This window comes from Serinus canaria, chromosome 10 (genome assembly GCF_022539315.1).
Source record: "Serinus canaria isolate serCan28SL12 chromosome 10, serCan2020, whole genome shotgun sequence".
NCBI classification, from domain to species: Eukaryota; Metazoa; Chordata; class Aves; order Passeriformes; family Fringillidae; genus Serinus; species Serinus canaria.
Window position 1 is genome coordinate 8,627,645 of NC_066324.1, and position 18,433 is coordinate 8,646,077.

General features: G+C 41.1%; 1 protein-coding gene across 2 annotated transcripts in view; it reads left to right on the top strand.

The window, feature by feature from the left end:
* Positions 1–18,433, top strand: part of ARNT2 (aryl hydrocarbon receptor nuclear translocator 2) — a 96,412-nt gene that overhangs the window by 55,197 nt on the left and 22,782 nt on the right. For both annotated transcript variants that reach the window (XM_030228442.2, XM_030228447.2), the window contains 7 exons: positions 273–375; positions 2,338–2,403; positions 2,791–2,876; positions 9,869–9,945; positions 11,861–11,995; positions 12,752–12,826; positions 16,780–16,931. In XM_030228442.2, coding sequence (XP_030084302.1) covers positions 273–375; positions 2,338–2,403; positions 2,791–2,876; positions 9,869–9,945; positions 11,861–11,995; positions 12,752–12,826; positions 16,780–16,931 — 694 coding nt within the window. The remainder of the gene's footprint in view (positions 1–272; positions 376–2,337; positions 2,404–2,790; positions 2,877–9,868; positions 9,946–11,860; positions 11,996–12,751; positions 12,827–16,779; positions 16,932–18,433) is intronic.

Sequence of the window (18,433 nt, forward strand, 5' to 3'; positions counted from 1 at the left end):
ATTTGACTCTTCCCTGGAAGTTGGTCTTGGGCCAGCTGAGAAAAGAGCCATCACTCCTGTGGCTCAGAGTCAGCTTTGCTGAAATCTTTAGTTAAACCAGCACATAACTGATCCTCCCCTGTGAGACCAGGACCAAGATTTTTTTTGTTGGTATTTTTTTCCCCTAACTGGGCTAATGGCATTCAGCTCATGAATTTCTTGTTATCTTAGTTTCTAGTAAATGGAATTAAATTTCTGTACTGAACACCAGTTGCTCTCCCTGGCATTTCTAGGACGAATCCTGGACTTGAAGACAGGGACAGTAAAGAAAGAAGGCCAGCAGTCCTCCATGAGAATGTGCATGGGATCCAGGCGTTCCTTCATTTGCAGGATGAGGTATGGATCTACCCTGTGTTCCAGCAGGGTTCCAGTCCTGTCTCACCTTAGACTTCAGACATTTTATTGCACTAATTTGGCCTTGATTACAAACTGAAGCTGTAATGACACACTGCCATGAAGTATTTCTAGAATAATTGCTTTAAGAACTGGAGTGAAACTGAAACTAGTCTTCCTCAAGGACAAAAGAGCAAAACAGCACCTCATTTCTGTTCTCTCATGAGTGTGGAGTGTAACTTCCTTTTTCCAGAGAACAGCTTCACCCCTGGAATTTCAGCTGTTCTTTTCTAATAAAGTTACTCAAATCAATACCCTGGGAACAAAGCTTTCGCAAGTGTTATGAGCACCCAGCTCTGTGTATTTTTTCAGCAAACCAAGAATATTAAAAGAATCTTAAAGATAAACAAGAATTCAGTTGCAAACCTGCCAGCTATGTAGGAATTAGCCTAAGCCTGGTATGAATTAACCAGATGTCAGCTGGCTGATGCTAAATAAATGAGTAATTGTTAGAGGGGTTTTGATTTGCAATTTTCCAACTTCTGCATTGTTTGGGCTTCTTTAAAGAGATTTGTCTCCCCAGTGCTTTTGGGGGGGGGCTTGTGAGCACTTCTCTTGTTTTAGTGCTAACAGGCTAAAATGCCTGTTGCTATTGCAATAAATTTTTGTCTGTGGTTAGGAGGGGAAAGTACATAATTGTATCTGCAGGCTATGTGCAGTATAAATGGTGATAACAGCATTGCAAAATTCATTTCAGAATGAAAACACACAAAGCACAGTATTTGACACGTTAAACTACAGATACCTGTACTTTGGTCATGTGGTGGATTTTTTCCAGTCCTGTGAGGGTGCTGAATGTATGGCTCTTGGGTGCCTTTGTAAAGTGTTTATAGACTTTACACCTGCAAGATCAGGCTTCAGAGCTACAGAACCTTTTTCCCTCTTAACTGGGAGGGGAGAAATACAGCCCAGCACTGAGAGCACTGCTTTTTCTTCCTCCCAAGATGCACATGATGTTAGGAGGACTTGTTTGTGCAAAGAAAACCAGCCTAGTGTCCTGTTTGCAGTTGTTCCTCAGTTTTCAAAACAGTTCAGATTGCAGTCATTTCCTAGCACCCTGATTCTGTGAACTCCAGTGCATGAGAGTGATTTTACTCATGCCCCTAACCCCACTGTTTTTGTATTTCTAAATCTTATTTTAGTTGTTCACTTCTTCTTCTTGGCAGTGACTGATAAGAAAAAAAAAAAAAAAAAGGAATAAAAAGAAAACCTTCTGGGAAGAATGGGCCTCAGATAATGTGAACCTTCCTTGTGGTTTCTTCTTTCATTGTTGTTATTATTTTTCCATTAAAAATGAGCTGCTTTTACCCTTCAAACTATTTACTCAACTTCAGATGGATTGTTGAAATTTTACAGTTAGGCATACTTATAAATATCACAAAATACACATGAACAAGTGTTAAGCAAAGTTACTTGACAGTGTAAGTAGTTTGGTCTTGCAAACATTATCTTAATGTCTGCAGACATTGTAGCTGGTGTATGGCAGTGGAATTTTTCTGTCCAGGGAAGCTACAGGAGCACTGAGTTTGGTTTGTGTGGATATTTGGGGGTCTGACATATTTTTCTCTGGTTTTCACCCCTGTTTTATGGCTTTTTGAAGTGTGTCTATTCTTTAGCCACCCTTGGGATATCAATTTCAAACAGTCTTTATACTGGGGGAGTGTGAAAGGGAATCTTTTTCTAGTCTCTTTCATTTTTCTAAAATAAAGAAGATTTTTATAGGCCATCTAAAAAGCTCAGCCTGTGGAAGCAGCATGTCCTACATAAACATGAATATGCAACTTTTTGCCAGGAACAAGTATCTATTATTGTCTTCTTATATATGTAGTAAGGATCTCAAAATGCCTTTTTATCATGTGTATTTATATTCATTTTTGAGCCCTTTAAAATATAATTTACTTTTAGGTGTGGAAATGCTCCTCTGGATCATTTACCTCTGAACAGAATAACCACCATGAGGAAAAGATACAGGTACTATTACTTCATTCACCACAAAGCTGCTGTTGGTGCCCTAAGCCCTCTTAATTTGCACTGGGTTAATGCCCACTCCAGGAGTGTTACCTGCACACACTGGTCCTTTTGCAAACAAAATCTCTTGCATGTGTCACTCAGATTCTCTGTCTTACACCAGCTCCAGCTCTGAATCAATCCTCAATATCTTTCTCAGAGAAATATCACAGAAACCAGGTACAGCTTGAAAAGCAGCATAACAGAGCTGGCAGTACAGAACCCTAGGCTGATTCTTGGGTGTTTCCAGCATAACTTACAAATACTGGGAAATGATTAGTAGCTATAGTTTGAAAGCCTAAAGCTGTTCTGCATGTCAATGTGATGTTTTTGTGTTTCTTGTTCAATCAGGAATGGCCTGGGCCCAGTGAAAGAAGGTGAAGCACAGTATGCTGTTGTCCATTGCACTGGCTATATCAAGGCTTGGCCACCAGCAGGTTGGTATCTCTTGTGGAAGACTGTGTGCACCAAACTCTCCTTAGGAAAAGGACAGTTAGGCCAGGTTAGCCTGAAAACCTGGTTTCCTTGCTGCTAGAAAAACAGGGAGAGTTTTAGTGGGGTAGCTGATTAAAGCTAACCTTGAGAAGATTTTGATAAGAAGAAATCAGCTGTTGTACTCACTCAGGGCATCCCCATTTTCCATGTGACGCCCTTCTCAATTTCATTGCCCCAGAGGACCTGTAGAAATTGCCAGTAATTCAGGATTCCACAAACTGGGGCTCAAAGTTTTCAACTTATGTTGATAAACCAATATAAAAATGGTCTTATTTTGAGAAGGTGGACACAAAGGATTGTGTACCTTTAGAAAACAGCAGTTAATGCTTTTATACTTAAGTACTGAATTGCAAGCACCTATGTATGAAAATGTGTAATTTCACTTAGACACATGGAAGTCCTCAGCAATGGTGTTACTTGAGAATGTTCAGTATTTGTGATAAATTCTGGTTTGAGGCTGTTTTTCTGGGAATCAAGGCTTGGCATACCACTTTGATCTACGGAGAAAAACATTTACCTGCTGGAACTCAGTATTACCTATGGGAATATTTACCTTTGAAAAATGCCAAGAGGAGACAGTGGAGCTCAGCCAGACCTCATGATGAGTGGGGTTACCTGACCTTGGCGTTTGCAGGAGTTGAAGAGTTTGTTTGCGATGTGACGGCGCCTGCTGCCATGAATCAAAGGATCAAACCAGGAGCTGTCCTGCCCTTTTGTGGTTGTACACCACGGCCATAAATCACATTGATCCAGGGATTATGAGTCCTAAGAGGTGGTTTGTACCAAATGTGTGCAGTGGTGTGCAGACAGCAGCGTGCAGATGTGAACTTCTTGTTGGTTTTTTGCTGAAATGCGGTTTTGGAAACAGAGAAAAACTGCCCCTCTTGTTGCTAATAGGATTTAATAGGAGTCAAAATGCTCCAATTTTTCTTCTCTCTCAAAAGTATGAGAGCACAGTGTCTGTAGAATGCTCTGAAAATTGATGTTTTTTTCTGTTTTGTTTTCTTCTACAAAAAGATTTACTTTTCTCTTGGTGATTCCAAATGCAATTGAATTCGACCTTGATGGACAGGGTGTCTCCTCAAGAAGGTGTAGGTCAAATAAGATTTTGTTTAGCCTGAATAGGAATCTTGCCTCGTGTTATGGAATGTTTAAAGAGATCTGACTCTTCAGGAGTGTATGTTGCTGATACAGAGCTACAGATGCATGAACTCATGTCAGCACTAGGTCCTGATGTTGGCAGTGTGTGCCCTTCAGCCACCAGTTCTGCAGGACAGCAGCTTGGGAGTAAAAGGATCTTCTGGGTCTTGAGTGCCCAGTGGCCAGGAATCAATCACATTGCAAATCCCAGTTGGCATTAGTGAGGTCTTTCCTCCAGCTCAACTCTTCCAAAACCTTGCTGCTTATTACTTCATGAGAAGTTTTTATTTCACTGAAGGTCAGATGGGAGTTTTCATGCCCAGTGCCTCTGTGTCTTTCCAGTGTTGTGGTGTGTTTCCAGAAGGAGATTGTGTCCTGTCAGCCTGGACTTTGCAAAGGCAATCCAGGCCACCTCTACTTTCCATTCTCAGAGTGCATTCTCTTAATCCTTGTGGTTTTTCTCTGCAATTGTTCATGTTTTCACTTGACTTCTCAAAATGTAGGTCACTGGCACTACACATTCTTATTTCAGATGAGGTTGTAGTGATGGGTAGCACAAACAATATTTCCTGTCTTGCCTGGTACTGTAGGATACAGCATCCTTCTCTTTTCTGTGGTGCATCCTGCAGGCATCCTAAGACATCTGATATAAATTTATATATCTTCCAGGTTGCCTTTTTCTCACTTGTCAGCTGCAAATCTTGCTTGGAATTGTGTGATCTTTCAATTAGTAATATCAAGTTCCATCCTATTTCTGTTGGTTTAATTTATGACTGTTACTGTTCCCCAAGTGCATGCTTATGCATTTAGTAATGTTGGATTTCATCCCATTTCTATTACTCCACTCCTCAAAATCACATGGTGCTCCTTATGATATCCCAGTGCTCCTCCATAATCTTAATGCCTCCAAACTAATCCTAAGGGATGTTTTTGATTTTGACAGCCTTATGTGGAATTTCATTGGTCTTTTATGTTACCATCCAAATTGTTACTTCTATTAGTCATGTCTGGGTGCCTTTTCCAGGGCACACAGAATTGAATCAGGGCCTTTTTCATGAATGTTTATTTGCCTTCCCAGTCTTCCCCACTTTGTGTTGGTGATTGTCATATAGCCACTGACTTTCAAAGTTGATGGGAATATCCATGGGCTGAATTGTTCCCCTGTATGTTTGAGTAAATAAGTGACAACATCACTGCATTTGTTCCCATTTCCAGTGGTAATCCAACTATAATCTGCAAAGCAAATGAGATAACTACAGCAGCAATGGAATTTGCTAAGGCTTCTCTACCCTGTAATAAAATTACTTTGTTGAAATCAGCAAGCCCTGCATGGTCTCTGGATTCTTGGGAATAAATGGGCTTGTGCTAAATCACAGCTGTTTAAAAATTTAGTGGTCAAAAAGATAATTTTCACTTATTTTTCAGTTGCCCAGTGGACACTGGTATAAACTCCAGATGCTTTTATTTCAAAGCATGCAGTGTGGCATGTGCATTATGTAGCTGATATACAATATGGAGTGTAGTTTCACAAGCTAAAGAAGCACTATTATCAAATGCCTTTAATCTGTACTTAGTCTTATTTGTTTAGCACTTGGTATTTTCTCTTTTTGGGTTGAATTGCATTGTCTCTGGGTAGTGTTCAGTTTTTTTTAGTCCCACACTGAATAAATCAGTGTTGATACAGAAGCATCAAGAGAAGAACTGCTTTGTGATCATTATTAGTGGGATAGACTATTTGACAGTGCTTCTGCAGGGAGGAGTCTGTGCAAATCTGGAGTAATCTGAGTACTTCAAACAGGTGAAGATGAATAAGCTACAGACAGCTGGTGGTGTAATTTAAGGGCTGGGTTTGTTGTGCTGTTTCTCAGGTCTGTGTTCAACATGAAAACACTGGCACATCCAGCCTGCCTTTGTGGTTTTTCTCACTTGTGTGGAGCAGCAAGGCTCACGTACTGGCAGACTGTCTTCGGTCCCTTCTTCACTGAGAAAGGGGAGAGGAAGCAGAGGCAGCATCCTGCCTCAGCTTCCATTCGAGCTGTGTGTTAATGGTCTGTTCATTTTTCTCCATTGCACCTAAAAGACAGGTAAAAATAAGATCAAGTGGAAAACGAGGCGTGTGATACCTACACACTTGTATCCCCATGGGTTATATGCTGGCCTCAAGAAATGAGATGTAAACTTGGTGTGGAAGTCAAAGGAGAAAGGAGTCAGATGTCTCAGATGGATGTTCCAGCCAGTCATGGTGTATGTTTGGTTAAATAGTGAGAGTGTGGGGTTGGGTTGTTTTGAATGAGGTAAAAGGACCCCATGTTTGAGGCTGGCTGAGCAGCAATCCCAGCCTTTGTCCCTCTGTTCCCAGAGAAGCAGCTCAGATGGAACTTGTGATCCTCAGCCTAGACAGTGCTTCAAGTTCATAGCCAGTCATAAAAATGAGAAGTGCTGACCTTCTCCTGTTTTTTTTTCCTGTTTTCAACTTAAGCAAGATTTGATTTTCTTCTTTTTTTTTCCCCTCTGTATACCTCATTCCTGGAAGGAAATGAGTCTTCTGTGGTCCATATGATATTTTCCTAATAGGTTTGATTTGCTTTCTTTTCATGGCATAAGATTTGGTAGAGAGGGAAGATAAAGTCACAGAATAATGTTAAATTCAGATAATGTTGAAATATTTTTTTCCTCTTTAGTTAAAAAAGAAACATTTTAGTCTTCCAAGTCAGACTTACGGTAACATCTTAACCACAGCATGCCAAAGCTGTTAGGTTATTTTAAAGTTTTGGCCAGAATCTGGACGTTTGTGCAAAGTACTCCCTCTTCCAATACAAAACAAAATAGTTGGTTGAATATTCCTTGCAGTGCTGTCATTTTTAAGGCTTTATTTATTTTTTAAAGAGTAGTTAATTTAGTTTTTATTGGGATTTTTCACAAGATTTTTATCCTTAGTATGCTATCCACAGCCTTTTTTGTGAAAGCCTTTTTCCATTGTTTTCTATGAGAGAGAAAGTCACAGAGTGTAGTTCCTTCCCTGGCAAGTAACTATCAGAACTGCATCTAATGAAGACAGTCATTATCAGGGGATTGCTAGTGACCACTGGACACTTAAATTCCATCTTTTTAAAGAATTTATTTATAATTTCTTAGTGTAGTGAAATAAAACCATAAATCCACCAATGCTGTTCTGTGTCCTGCTGAAGATGTGGGGTAGAATGGTAGAGAAATCAAGCAGAAAATTAATATACAGAAGAAAGCAGAAAATGCTTTTCTGTTGTTAGAGCCAACTGGAAGCTCATTGGGAAAACTAAAAAGTTCCTTATGTCTACACCAACACATGCTGTTGCCCTGTGGGAAACTGTTTGCTGGTATAGAGGACACTTGGAAATTTAATATAACCTCTGATGGCACAGCATTCTGTTTGTGATGCTCACTTGGAGCTTAGCTGTGCCAGTTGTTGATGTGAACTCAGGCAAGCACAGCACTGTATTTATTATTTGAGAGGGGTGTATATTTGGTGTTGGGAAATAAACCCTCTCCCAGGGTTGCACATAAAGAATGTGAATAACTGAAGGATGTTTATTTTGTTGATGCCCCCTAAAGGTCAGTTTCGTGGCTGCTTTCCTCCCAGCTCTTACAACATTTTTTAGAGATAATGATGGTCCTTGGTGGTGCTAAGGAGCAATATTGCATTGTGTTAAGAGCTGTACAATGGTAGAAAGTGCAGTGCACATCTTTATTTACCTGTCCATACTGGAGTGTGTTCAATAGGAAATGTGCTAAAGCAAAAGTAAATCTCATCTACAAATAAAGACACCCAGAGTTGAATCTTTGAAAATATCAGCTGAAGAATAAAAAAAAGAATTTATCTCTGTGGAATGCTGCCAGTAATAGCACCTACATTGCAGAGAAGCAGAAAATCTTTTTGTCATATTTTTTCTCTAGGTCTTTGGGAAAGGGTTGACAATCCACTGGGTCATGTATTGATTAATTCCAGGCAGATTGATTTTTATCCATAGAGTGCCTTGTGGCATAACCCAACTAAGACATTTTCTATTTTGCTATACAGACCAAATGTAATCCATCTTGGGCAAAAGGGGAAAAAAAAAGATGAAAATTAGAGCAACAGCCTCCCTTTGTCAACAGAGTGATGTCAGTAATAATGTTTCTTAGCTAGGTTTAATTTTGGAGGTTGTTTATGTTACTTTGATTTTATTTGAGCAGTAGCAAGCATGGACCAAGTTCCTAAAAAGGAAATCACTGTTGAAAGCTACAGAGAAAAAAAAGATTATGCAAAGTGGAAGCTGTCCAGCTGTATCTTTGCTGTCCTTTGCAATACTCTCTGCCACTGAGGAAATGATTGGAAAAAGCTTTTGAGGTCAAGGGAATATAATGTGTCCTTCTTAAATGAAAAACACCATTTGAAAGGGATCTTTTGGTTAAGGTTATCCAACTGGAATGCTTAGAGTTATGTCTTTAAAACAGCAGTTGTAAGATGAGATAATAATGCTCCTCCTTTGTATAGTTCCCCCTGATAAAATTCTAGTTATCAGTAGGGGGCTGAAAATAATGTTGTGCACCCCAGATTGTGAAATTATTGCAGAACAAGTTTCAGTATATTATACAAAAACATGGGGGTGTTTTCCTTCATGCTTGGTGTATTTTATTCTATTGTATAGTTCATTGAAGACAAAAAAATACCTGGAAAATGCTGTTTGGAAGCTGATTGTCAGATAAGATTCAAGTGTTTGGATACAAAATAACATCCTCAGAGATCACTCCAGTTCGTTCAGCAGCATTTTTAGTCATTTTTCAGAGGTGTCATTTACGAAAGTGGTGTGCTGTCATCCTCTGGACTGTCCAAAGATTGGCTTACACTGGGGATTATAAATTTTAAAACTAAAATTGTTTCAGAAATGGTAGCTGCTTTGCAATTAAGTTCCTTAATGCTTTGAAGTGCCTCTTAAATGATTCACTGCCTGTTATGACTGAATTCCTTGAAAAGCCTTGTGAAAGAGTTTACAGATCACTTAAAATAGGTCAGTGGTGTCACTCCTGGAGGACATTTCTTAAGTGTTTTATATGGACTTGTTATCTCAGTGCTGGAGTTGGGAAATAGCCTTAGCTCAAGGCCTAGCCAACAAGCAATAAACAGTGCTAATCTGAATGTTCCTATTTGTGAAACACTGAGATGGAAAATAGTACACATGTATGTTTTGAAGCTGTTCCTGTGTTTATAGTAGTTACTCCTGTTACACAGCTGGAAGGAGCAGTGTTAGCAAAGCATCCGCATTTTTTTCAGTCTTTCAACGTAACGACGCAGGTTTAGTCCATTATAGACAAAAGTAAAACCAGCTGTTCAATATGAGCACAGAATTAGTGATTAATTTAGGCTGTGCCTTGTTTTCAAGGCTCATTATAAAATATTATTCACAAAGAAAACTGGACATAGTGTGCCTTCACTGACCATGTTAAGTGACCCCATGGTTCCAGAACGTGCTGGTGGAGCAACACTCTTGGAAATGTTTCTGTCCATCTCAGTGTATAATGGAATTCTAGTGTCTGCTTTGTCCTCAGAAGCCAAAATTGCTGCTGTGGGTACTGTGTATGCATGTGAGGTATGTAGCATTGAGCACAACTAAGAAGCATCATCTGATCTGAGCCCAGAAATAATGACTGAATCATAGAGAAGGAAATGAGGTTATTTTGTAAAATTTAGAGCATCTAGGAAAGTACAGAGCCAGGACAGCAGCATCTCTGTTTATCCCAATTTCCTAATTATAACAGTATTTGTTATTCTTTACTCCAGGAATGACTATACCAGAAGAAGATGCTGATGTGGGACAAGGTAGTAAATACTGCCTCGTGGCAATAGGAAGGCTTCAGGTAATGCCAGTCTTTCCATATACAAACTATTTCTGAAAGCATGATCATTATTCTGCTGTGGTTATAAAAGATTTGCACACAGTTTTCCTACTAGACTGTAACTTTTAACATGCCTCCAGTTTATAAAGTGCCTTGATGTCTGTGCAGTCAGTGACTTGTCTAGAACTTGCCAGCAGAGCAAAATGAGACTGTGATTTTGGTGCTGGATATGTGTACTTAATCCAGTAACAGCAGCAGAGATGCTCCTGAAGATGAGTGTGCACAGACCTGCCATTCCTCAGGGTGTGTAGGGCTGGGTGTTGGGGGTAGTGGGAAATGTGGCAGTGCAGGTGGTGCAGATGATGGGTTAAAGTGACTCCCAGGGCCAGGGATATGCTCCCTGCCATTTTTCCAGTCATTCACTCTCTGACTAATCAACTACTTGAAAAACTATGATTGCAGGAGTTATTCTGAAAATGGTAAAGATGAAGCAGCCAAGAGGCACTCCAGAAATCATAGCTTTATTCTCAGCGTGTATTTTGTTATGCATTCAGATGAGATGTGAGCTGAAGGAACTGGGAAAATAAAATTTTCCTTCTATTTTGTGCAGAGGGTTGCAGTTGTTGTAGTGCATTGCGGAGCAGAGTTCTGAGCTAAAGCAGCCATGGTGAATCTCCTTCCCCACAGCAGGGAGGACAGTTTTTATCTTCCTGGTCTGGGAATTCTGCCATGGGTGATCATGTTTGAGCCTCTTGCAGGATCCCCTGCACTCTCTGCTATCTGCTGGGGGGGATCACTCCTCCTGACCAGGTGGAATGACCCTTGAACAGGGGCCAGAGCCATCTTACCTGAGGTGCACAGCCTGCAGATGTTAGCACATCTGCAGAGTGGCTCTCCCTGGCCGTGGCAGAGCTACACAAGGACTGCAGGATGGGTTTCAGGTTAATCATGCTTTCGTAATCAAGAGTAAGATATTCCACTAATGGAAAGAAGGAAGTTATGGGGGTTCATGTGTTACAACTTCCAAAGAAAAATTATTTCCAAGTAATGTCAAAACATCTGTTACGTTAGAGGAGCCATTGTGGTATGTGAGGGCGGGCAGGAGGAAGCTCTGTGGTGGGTTAAATCAGAAAGGAGTCAGGGTGCACAAATTAAAAACTCTCGTTCTCTAACAGCAAGCTGAAATCTTGCATACAGTTAACTAACTAATCAGCTCAATCAGAGTTAGCCAAAAAATGAGATTTTGCTCATTTTGCATTGTTAGCAGAGATAGCTCTGGAAGTTGTAAAAATAATCAGTGGTCTCCTTTACAACTCCAGTGAGAAAGAATGGATATGAAGTGGCCTGATAGCACAGATTTCAGGCAGAGAGCTGAAAAGACACACACCTCTCTCTGGTGAGATTTGAGAAGTATTTAGAGAGCTGTGTTTTTTATTATGAGCAGCCACTTGCTGGTCTGATATCCCCTACCTCAGCCTCTGGAGGACTTGGTTCAGTTTCTGTAGGTGTTTCAGGTGAGGTTCACCTGAACAGGAGGGTTTAGTCTGAGCAGTTCTGTTGGTTAGATAAAGGGTTGGTTTCCTGTCCTAAGATGAGTGGACTGCATTGTCCTCTGCAAGTCATTCATTCTTGGTTGACAGAGATAGGAACCATGATGCCTGGTGTGCTGCAAAGGGAGATGAATCTAGCTGGACTTTCATCCTCAGTGCATCCCCCTTCCTGGGAACCTCTGGTGTGTTTGTTTCTCTGCTGTGCTGTTAAGCCATGAGTGAGATATTTGCCCTGCAAACTGGACTAAAGCTGTTCTCTGATTTATCTGTGGTGCTGGTTTATTTTACTTCCTTCAGCTGCTAGCAGTCTGCCAGCAGACTGTGTCCTTTAGCTGTGGGACAGACGTGGCTCTAGGTGACTGCTGTGCCTCTCTTGGCCCCCCTAGGTGACCAGCTCTCCTGTGTGCATGGACATGAACGGCATGTCGGTCCCCACGGAGTTCCTGTCCCGGCACAACTCCGATGGAGTCATCACCTTTGTGGACCCAAGGTGCATCAGTGTCATTGGCTACCAGCCCCAGGTCTGTGGAGAATGGGTGGAGCTAATGCAGAAAATGCCATTTGCAAACATGAAGTGTTTGTAGCTGATAATTCATACATCGGGCACTGAATGCTGTTTGTTTTTCTTTGCTTTCCACACCTCTGTGTGGGGTATCTGTTCATACCTTTAGATCTGATTAAAATTCTAACAGCAGGGTGCTCTGAACCTTGCACAGCTTTCCAATGAAGACATTTCTGTGATAGGAAGTTAATAGTGCTTGGAGAGAGTTTTAGTCCTGTAGACCTTTGATTCTGCCAATCTCTTGAACAGTAAGCAAACATAATTTACAGCATCTATTTTCCTTTAGGCTACATCTGCTCCTCTGAACAGGAGGCTAGTACAGAACTGAGTAGAATAGTAAATGAACCACAGCTCTCCCTCAGATAACTCCCAGCAGTTGCAATTTAGAGGCAAAAGTAGTTTCTTGTTCATTTGCATATTTTTTTAATTGCTTTATAATAAGTGTTTTTACAAAAATTAGTGCCATACAATGAGCTGTAGTAGCAGATGTCAGTCTTCTCCAGACATCATTTCAAAGGTATCAGAGAATAACTTGAACTTTTGTGTAAAAACATGGGGCATGATGCCTATAAACCTTGTTTGTGTGATTCATCCCTGGTTAACTGAGTAGTCTCGTTAAATGTGATAGATCTTGTGTTTGTAAAAATTACTTGTACGTCTACACATGGATTTGTGTTGTAGTTTGGGTTATTTACATAGCTTTGTTTTATTCTAGGATCTTCTGGGGAAAGATATTTTAGAATTCTGCCATCCTGAAGACCAAAGCCATTTGCGAGAGAGTTTCCAGCAGGTGCTGTGTCCTCCTTTTGTTCCGCACTTTATTATTTTATTCTTATTTTCTCAACAGAATAGTTTTTATTTCTTTTTATGCAAGAGAAGAAGTGGTAAGATACAAAACAATTTGTTGGTCAGTTATCAATTGGTTAAGCTGCATAATTAATGATAGGATGGGTTGACAGTATTTTCAGAAATAAATCTTATATATTTGGTTTTTTGCTGCACAGAGCAAACTTTTGGAGATGCCTGTGTTGATCCCACTATGTTAAGTGGTAACCAAAATAATTTACCTTCCAAGATGGGCTGTTGATTTGGAAGTAGTTACATCCCTCTGTGATGCTGGATTGTTTGTAACTGAGTTCTCTGCTAGCATAGATGATCTGCTTTTTCATGTACCTTAATGGAGTTACACCACTTTACATCAACATGTTAAGTGATGTAAAGTGGTGTAAAGTGGCCCTTTTTCTCTGTTAGAAATTGAAATGTACAGGGAAGTAACAAAAGAAATAGAACATCCAGGAGGAGTTACTGGTTTGGATTCATTTTTACCATGGGCCACATTTGCATCAGCTGAATCAGTGACATTTATTCCATTGCAGAGCTTGCTGTTTCAGCTTGGTCTGGGACATTCATTAGCAGGGCTTTCCCCAAGATGTCTCCTTATTGCTGGGCTTTTCAGTGCCTTTCCTGCTGCACAGAACACCCAGCACAGGATGTTTAACCTATTGCTGAGGCTCAGTTGATCTAAGTGGTTCCAGATTTTCTAACAACAGCCAATAGCTAAACGAAGTTGTGTTGATCCGTCTTGCGTTGGATGCTGAGATGTATTTTCAGCTGGGAAATGTGGATATGAAGTGACTTCTAAGTAATTTGTATAGCCAACTGTTTGTTCAGGCATGGCATGCACAGACAGAGCCTCTGGGGGAAAAACAACTAAGTGCTGTGTCCCTAGAACAGATTGTGAAACTGAGGTTATGGTCTCTGCAGAAGCATTGGAGATGGTGTAAGATATTCGTCCTCCTGAGCTGTTTCTCACCATCCCCCCTTCAGCAGGGTCTTATCAGCCCCATGGCCAAGTGTGTCTCCAGTTCCCTTGCACAGACTGAGTGCAAACAGCGCCTTTTTAAATCCAAGGTGTTGATTCACAGGCTGTGAGAGTTCAGTGCTTTAGACAAGTCACCATGCCCAGAGCATCTCCTCTGCCCCAGCTTGGCTGGGGATGTGATGCAGCTGAATCCCCTGATAGGGGTCTGACCAGGAGTCAGCTCTTCTCTCCTGCCTGCCCTCCTCCCCACCTTCCTGCTGCCTTGATGCTGGCATTGCTGGGAGGGCTGAGGCCCTAATTCCTTTTGCATGGAACTTCCAGCTTTGGGCTGGTTCAGCTCCCTGATGGCATCAGCAGCGCAGGAGCGGTGAGAGCACATATGCTGTTTTTCAGTGGTGCCCAAATGATTGATTCCACTGATCTGTCCAAGGGACAGTGACAGAGAGCTGCTGGATAATGGCCTGTCAAACATGTTCTGCAGGGAATCCATGCAGTGACTGCCTGGGTCTCAGCAGGGCTGGCTAGTGAACATTGCAGTTAATGACCTGGTCCTCCCCGTGTTCACTGCAAGGGAGATCAGGCTGGGGGCAGGCTGCCAGTGTGTCCTGAACTCGGCTGCTGGGCACTCCACTGTCACCACTCACTGCTAGGCATGTGCAGAAGGGATTTGCTGCATCAGGGACCTGCATGGTTTGCTTAAGGTCATACAGAAAGACAGCAGGAAAAAATGCAATTAGAAGTGAAAGTTCCTGCTCACTCAATCTAAGTCAAATCTATGAAAATAATGTTGTTTCCTTAGCAGGCAATGCCTTCTTGGGTGTATTTTTGTTCAGTACAGTAGCAGTGTGATTTGGGCTGTTATTCCCATCATGCAGTAAAAGACTGAAGTAAACAGTTAAGCTTTCTAGCAGGTGGTTTTTATTTCCAAAGAATATAAGAAAGTAAAGTTTAATCATTAGCTTTGAAAATTTTTGTGCTGGTTTGTTTGTGTGCTCTGTCTTAAGACAGTTCAGGATTTTCCCACCAGCAATCTCTCTGCTTTATATATTATTACAGAATTACTGCTTGCTTAATCAGGGTTTCAGGGTAATAGATCATTGCAGTTTATTATTGTTAGTTTGGACTTAGAAATCTCTTAATTAAAAAGGTAACTGTGATTTCAAATAAACTCTTCTTTCTTTTCTTCCTAAAACCTGAAAACTTGACACTTCTTATTTGCTGACAGTATCAGAACCAGGCTGGTGCGTAACAGAGGAGGGAGGCAGGGTGGGTTTTGCAATTTTTGGTCAATTGCCAGTAATCTATCTCAGAGCTTTATTTCCTTGGGAAGATAAATTCATTCATCAGGGTGGGAAAAATCAGACCAGAGTAAGATAGTCTCAAGGCTAAGACAAACAAATACAGGTTAATATCAAAGGGTCCAGTATACCAGTTGGATACCCAGTAGAATACTGTTCAGATTGCACACTCTACACCAGCTCTGTGGTTTCTGCCCTGGGTGTGGTAGTAGAAAATTGCTGATAAAAGAATGTTGCTCAGTGAGCTCAGAAAAACCCTGTAAAAGCATTAAAAAACCCCCAACGAAACCAACCAAAAGTCATTTACTTCAATATGATTTTGAACTTTCCTGGGCTTTGCTGAAGCTTGTAGTATCTTCTATTTGCATTGTCCTTTATTCGCATTCTTTCCATGTAGTCCCATATCCAGTTGATTAATTTGCAGTGCAAACCTCTGAAAAAAGCAGGATTGGAACATTTTTCTTAATCTAATTGCTTGTCAATGAAGACAGAGGGTAAATAGTGGGACTTCTACTTTTAGAGAATACAGGCTGCAGATAGCTAATAAAAAGTAAATTCCAGATGTTGATGATTAAGAATCCACAAGATGTGGCATTTATTTGCAGTAGACCTTCCCTTTCCTTCCTTGAGGCAACCCTGAGATAGCCTGGTGGAAAAGCTGTAAAATATAAACAGAGATAGGCCAGGTTAGTGCCAGCTGAATGGCTTAAAACCATGAAAGTTTTCTTCTGGCTTATCCCCAGATTGTTGGCTGACTTGTGAAAAGCAGTTGCAGGGCCAATGTGGAAGATTGCTTTGAATGTACTTTAGTTGGCTGCTTTTTTTAATCCTCACTTGGTGCCCTACTGTTAACTTGAACACTTCAGTTACCCAACCCAGACATCTGAATTCTTGGTTACAAACACATAGCCTGTGCAAGCAATGAATTTATACTGTTAAAGTGGACAGTGGCTTATCAATGTTCTCTCCATTCAAGCACTGGCTCACTCTTTTAAGCCAGCAGCAAATGATTCTTGTTGACAGTTTGCTATCCTAGAGAGTCTTTTAATGTTTGGGGTGGGGGGGAACTAACACCTGGTGGTTTCTAGAAAAACGAAAAGTGAACACCACTGTGTTTAAGCAATGTCCTAAATTTTGCAGCTGATATATCACATATATTGTATAGCTGGGTATCCAGGCAGCAAAGCAGTCAACCTCAAAATGGCTTTTCTTGCAGGCTTTTGTTTAGCTGCAGTGATTGGTTTATGGTTTACAGATAAACATTTAAAAGATCCTCATTTTGGTTTCTGTCAATCTCTCCATAAGTGTTTCACATTAAAACATTCTTAAAGTTTCTGTGCTGGGATAACAGCACAACCTGATGATTGTCCTGAGTCTGTATTCTTTTTATAAGCAGGCTGGAAATTGGCATTTTATGTGGCAGAGCATGAGGATTTCATCCTGAAGTAGATAGCTGTAAACAGGAATAGGATTTTGTGTATTCTCTCCAAATTAAAAATTCCTCTGCTGTCCCCATAGCTTTCTGGAATTCCAGTTCAAAATGCACCAGTTGCTGCTGTTGACTGTTCATTTGCACAGCAGATAGCAATCTCCTGTTATTAACCTTTCCAAATGGCTTTGCAGGTGGTGAAGCTGAAAGGTCAAGTCCTGTCTGTGATGTATCGGTTCCGCACCAAGAACCGGGAGTGGATGCTGATCAGAACCAGCAGCTTCACGTTTCAGAACCCTTATTCTGATGAGATTGAATACATCATCTGCACCAACACTAATGTCAAGTATGTGCCTTTCTGTGCTCCCCTCTGTAGTTTTGAGGGAATTGTAGCCATTCTTTTTTGCTGTAAAGCACATCCCAATTTTTTAAGCAGATACTTTTTGTTTCTCTCTGACAGTGCAGGCTGTAACAGGGTTTTGCTGCATCAGGAGATCTCCCAGTGTAGCTGTTTCTCTGTGTCATTATCCTGTGATGCTTCCAGGGCCTGGCTGCACTGGGGGGAAACGTCACTTATCTGTTATGTCATTAGACAAGGCCATTGATCTCAGTCCAGGCTGCCTTGAACAAATGCAGAGCTTCCAGCAGCACAGCAGCTGCTTGATACTGGAGGAAGGTTAGCCTGACTCCTGAGCCAAGAGAAAATTCCATGTCCATGTTCATACCATTCTGTAGTTCTGGGCTCTTCTGCTTCAGCTGTGTCTATTTTACAACCTAATGAAGCTGGCAGAATTATTTCCTAGTAGGTTTGGTTGGGAAGGGTTCCTGATAGTTTCGATTTGATAGAATATCCCCAAGTATGGGGGTGATCCAACTCCTTATCTTAAGAGGAAAATGAAATCATCCCGTCTTGGAATTAATATTTTCAAAAGTCTTTCATTTGGCCTCTTAGGAGGAGGTCACACTCAGAGTATGGTGGAGTTTGATCTCTGTGGACTGATCAGAGATGTTTTTGGAGCCTGCTGAGTTTTCAGACAGTAACTGCAGAACCTAATCTGGCCTTGATTGCTTTATATTGTGACATTTTTTAAATAAATGTTTCTTCTTTCCAATATAAACTTAATCTATTCTTAAAACTAAATCTGCTTCTGGTCTGACCAGGTATTTTTTTGCCAAGTCTTTAGCTGGGAGGAAATTACTGGGTTTGAGATGTCAGCTTTAGACCATCTATCGGAAATGCTGAACGAGCAGTCTGTGCTGGAGGTGCCTGCTGAGAGCTCCACTGCAAAACCAAACCCCTGGGGCTTTGGCAGTGGAGTTTGTAAGTGTCTCTGGGCATTCCTTGTCTTGCTTCTTTGGCCTTGGCACATACCTGGACTGGAAGGGCTGTGCATTCACTTACATGAAACCCAGCATCACAATTGTTTTCTTCTTCTTGCTTTTCCGCATAGCCAAAGGGTTGGGCTTAAATTGAATAGTTAAGCTCATTGAAAACAGGCAAATGTGTCTTGAAATCAGACAGCTTGTCTGCACTGTGCATCAAAATAGCTATTTCCACATTTCTGCTGTCCCATAATATTTTTCAAATAATTTGTATATGCAAAAACAGGCCTGCAAAGTAAAAAAAGTCTTCTGAGGTTTGTCCCAGGCTGGCTTAATTGTGCTTTGTTCCCAAGAGGCCACGGATGAAAAAGTGGGGCTGGAGGCTTATGTTGTGTTGCCTCTGGGAATGCTTTTTTCTGAGCCTGCACTGTACAGTTCAGCTTGGCACCACAGCACTCCCTGTGATGAAAAGGACTGTGCCAGCTCCTGGCTCTGCTTCCATCTCTCTTGCTAGGTTTGAATAAC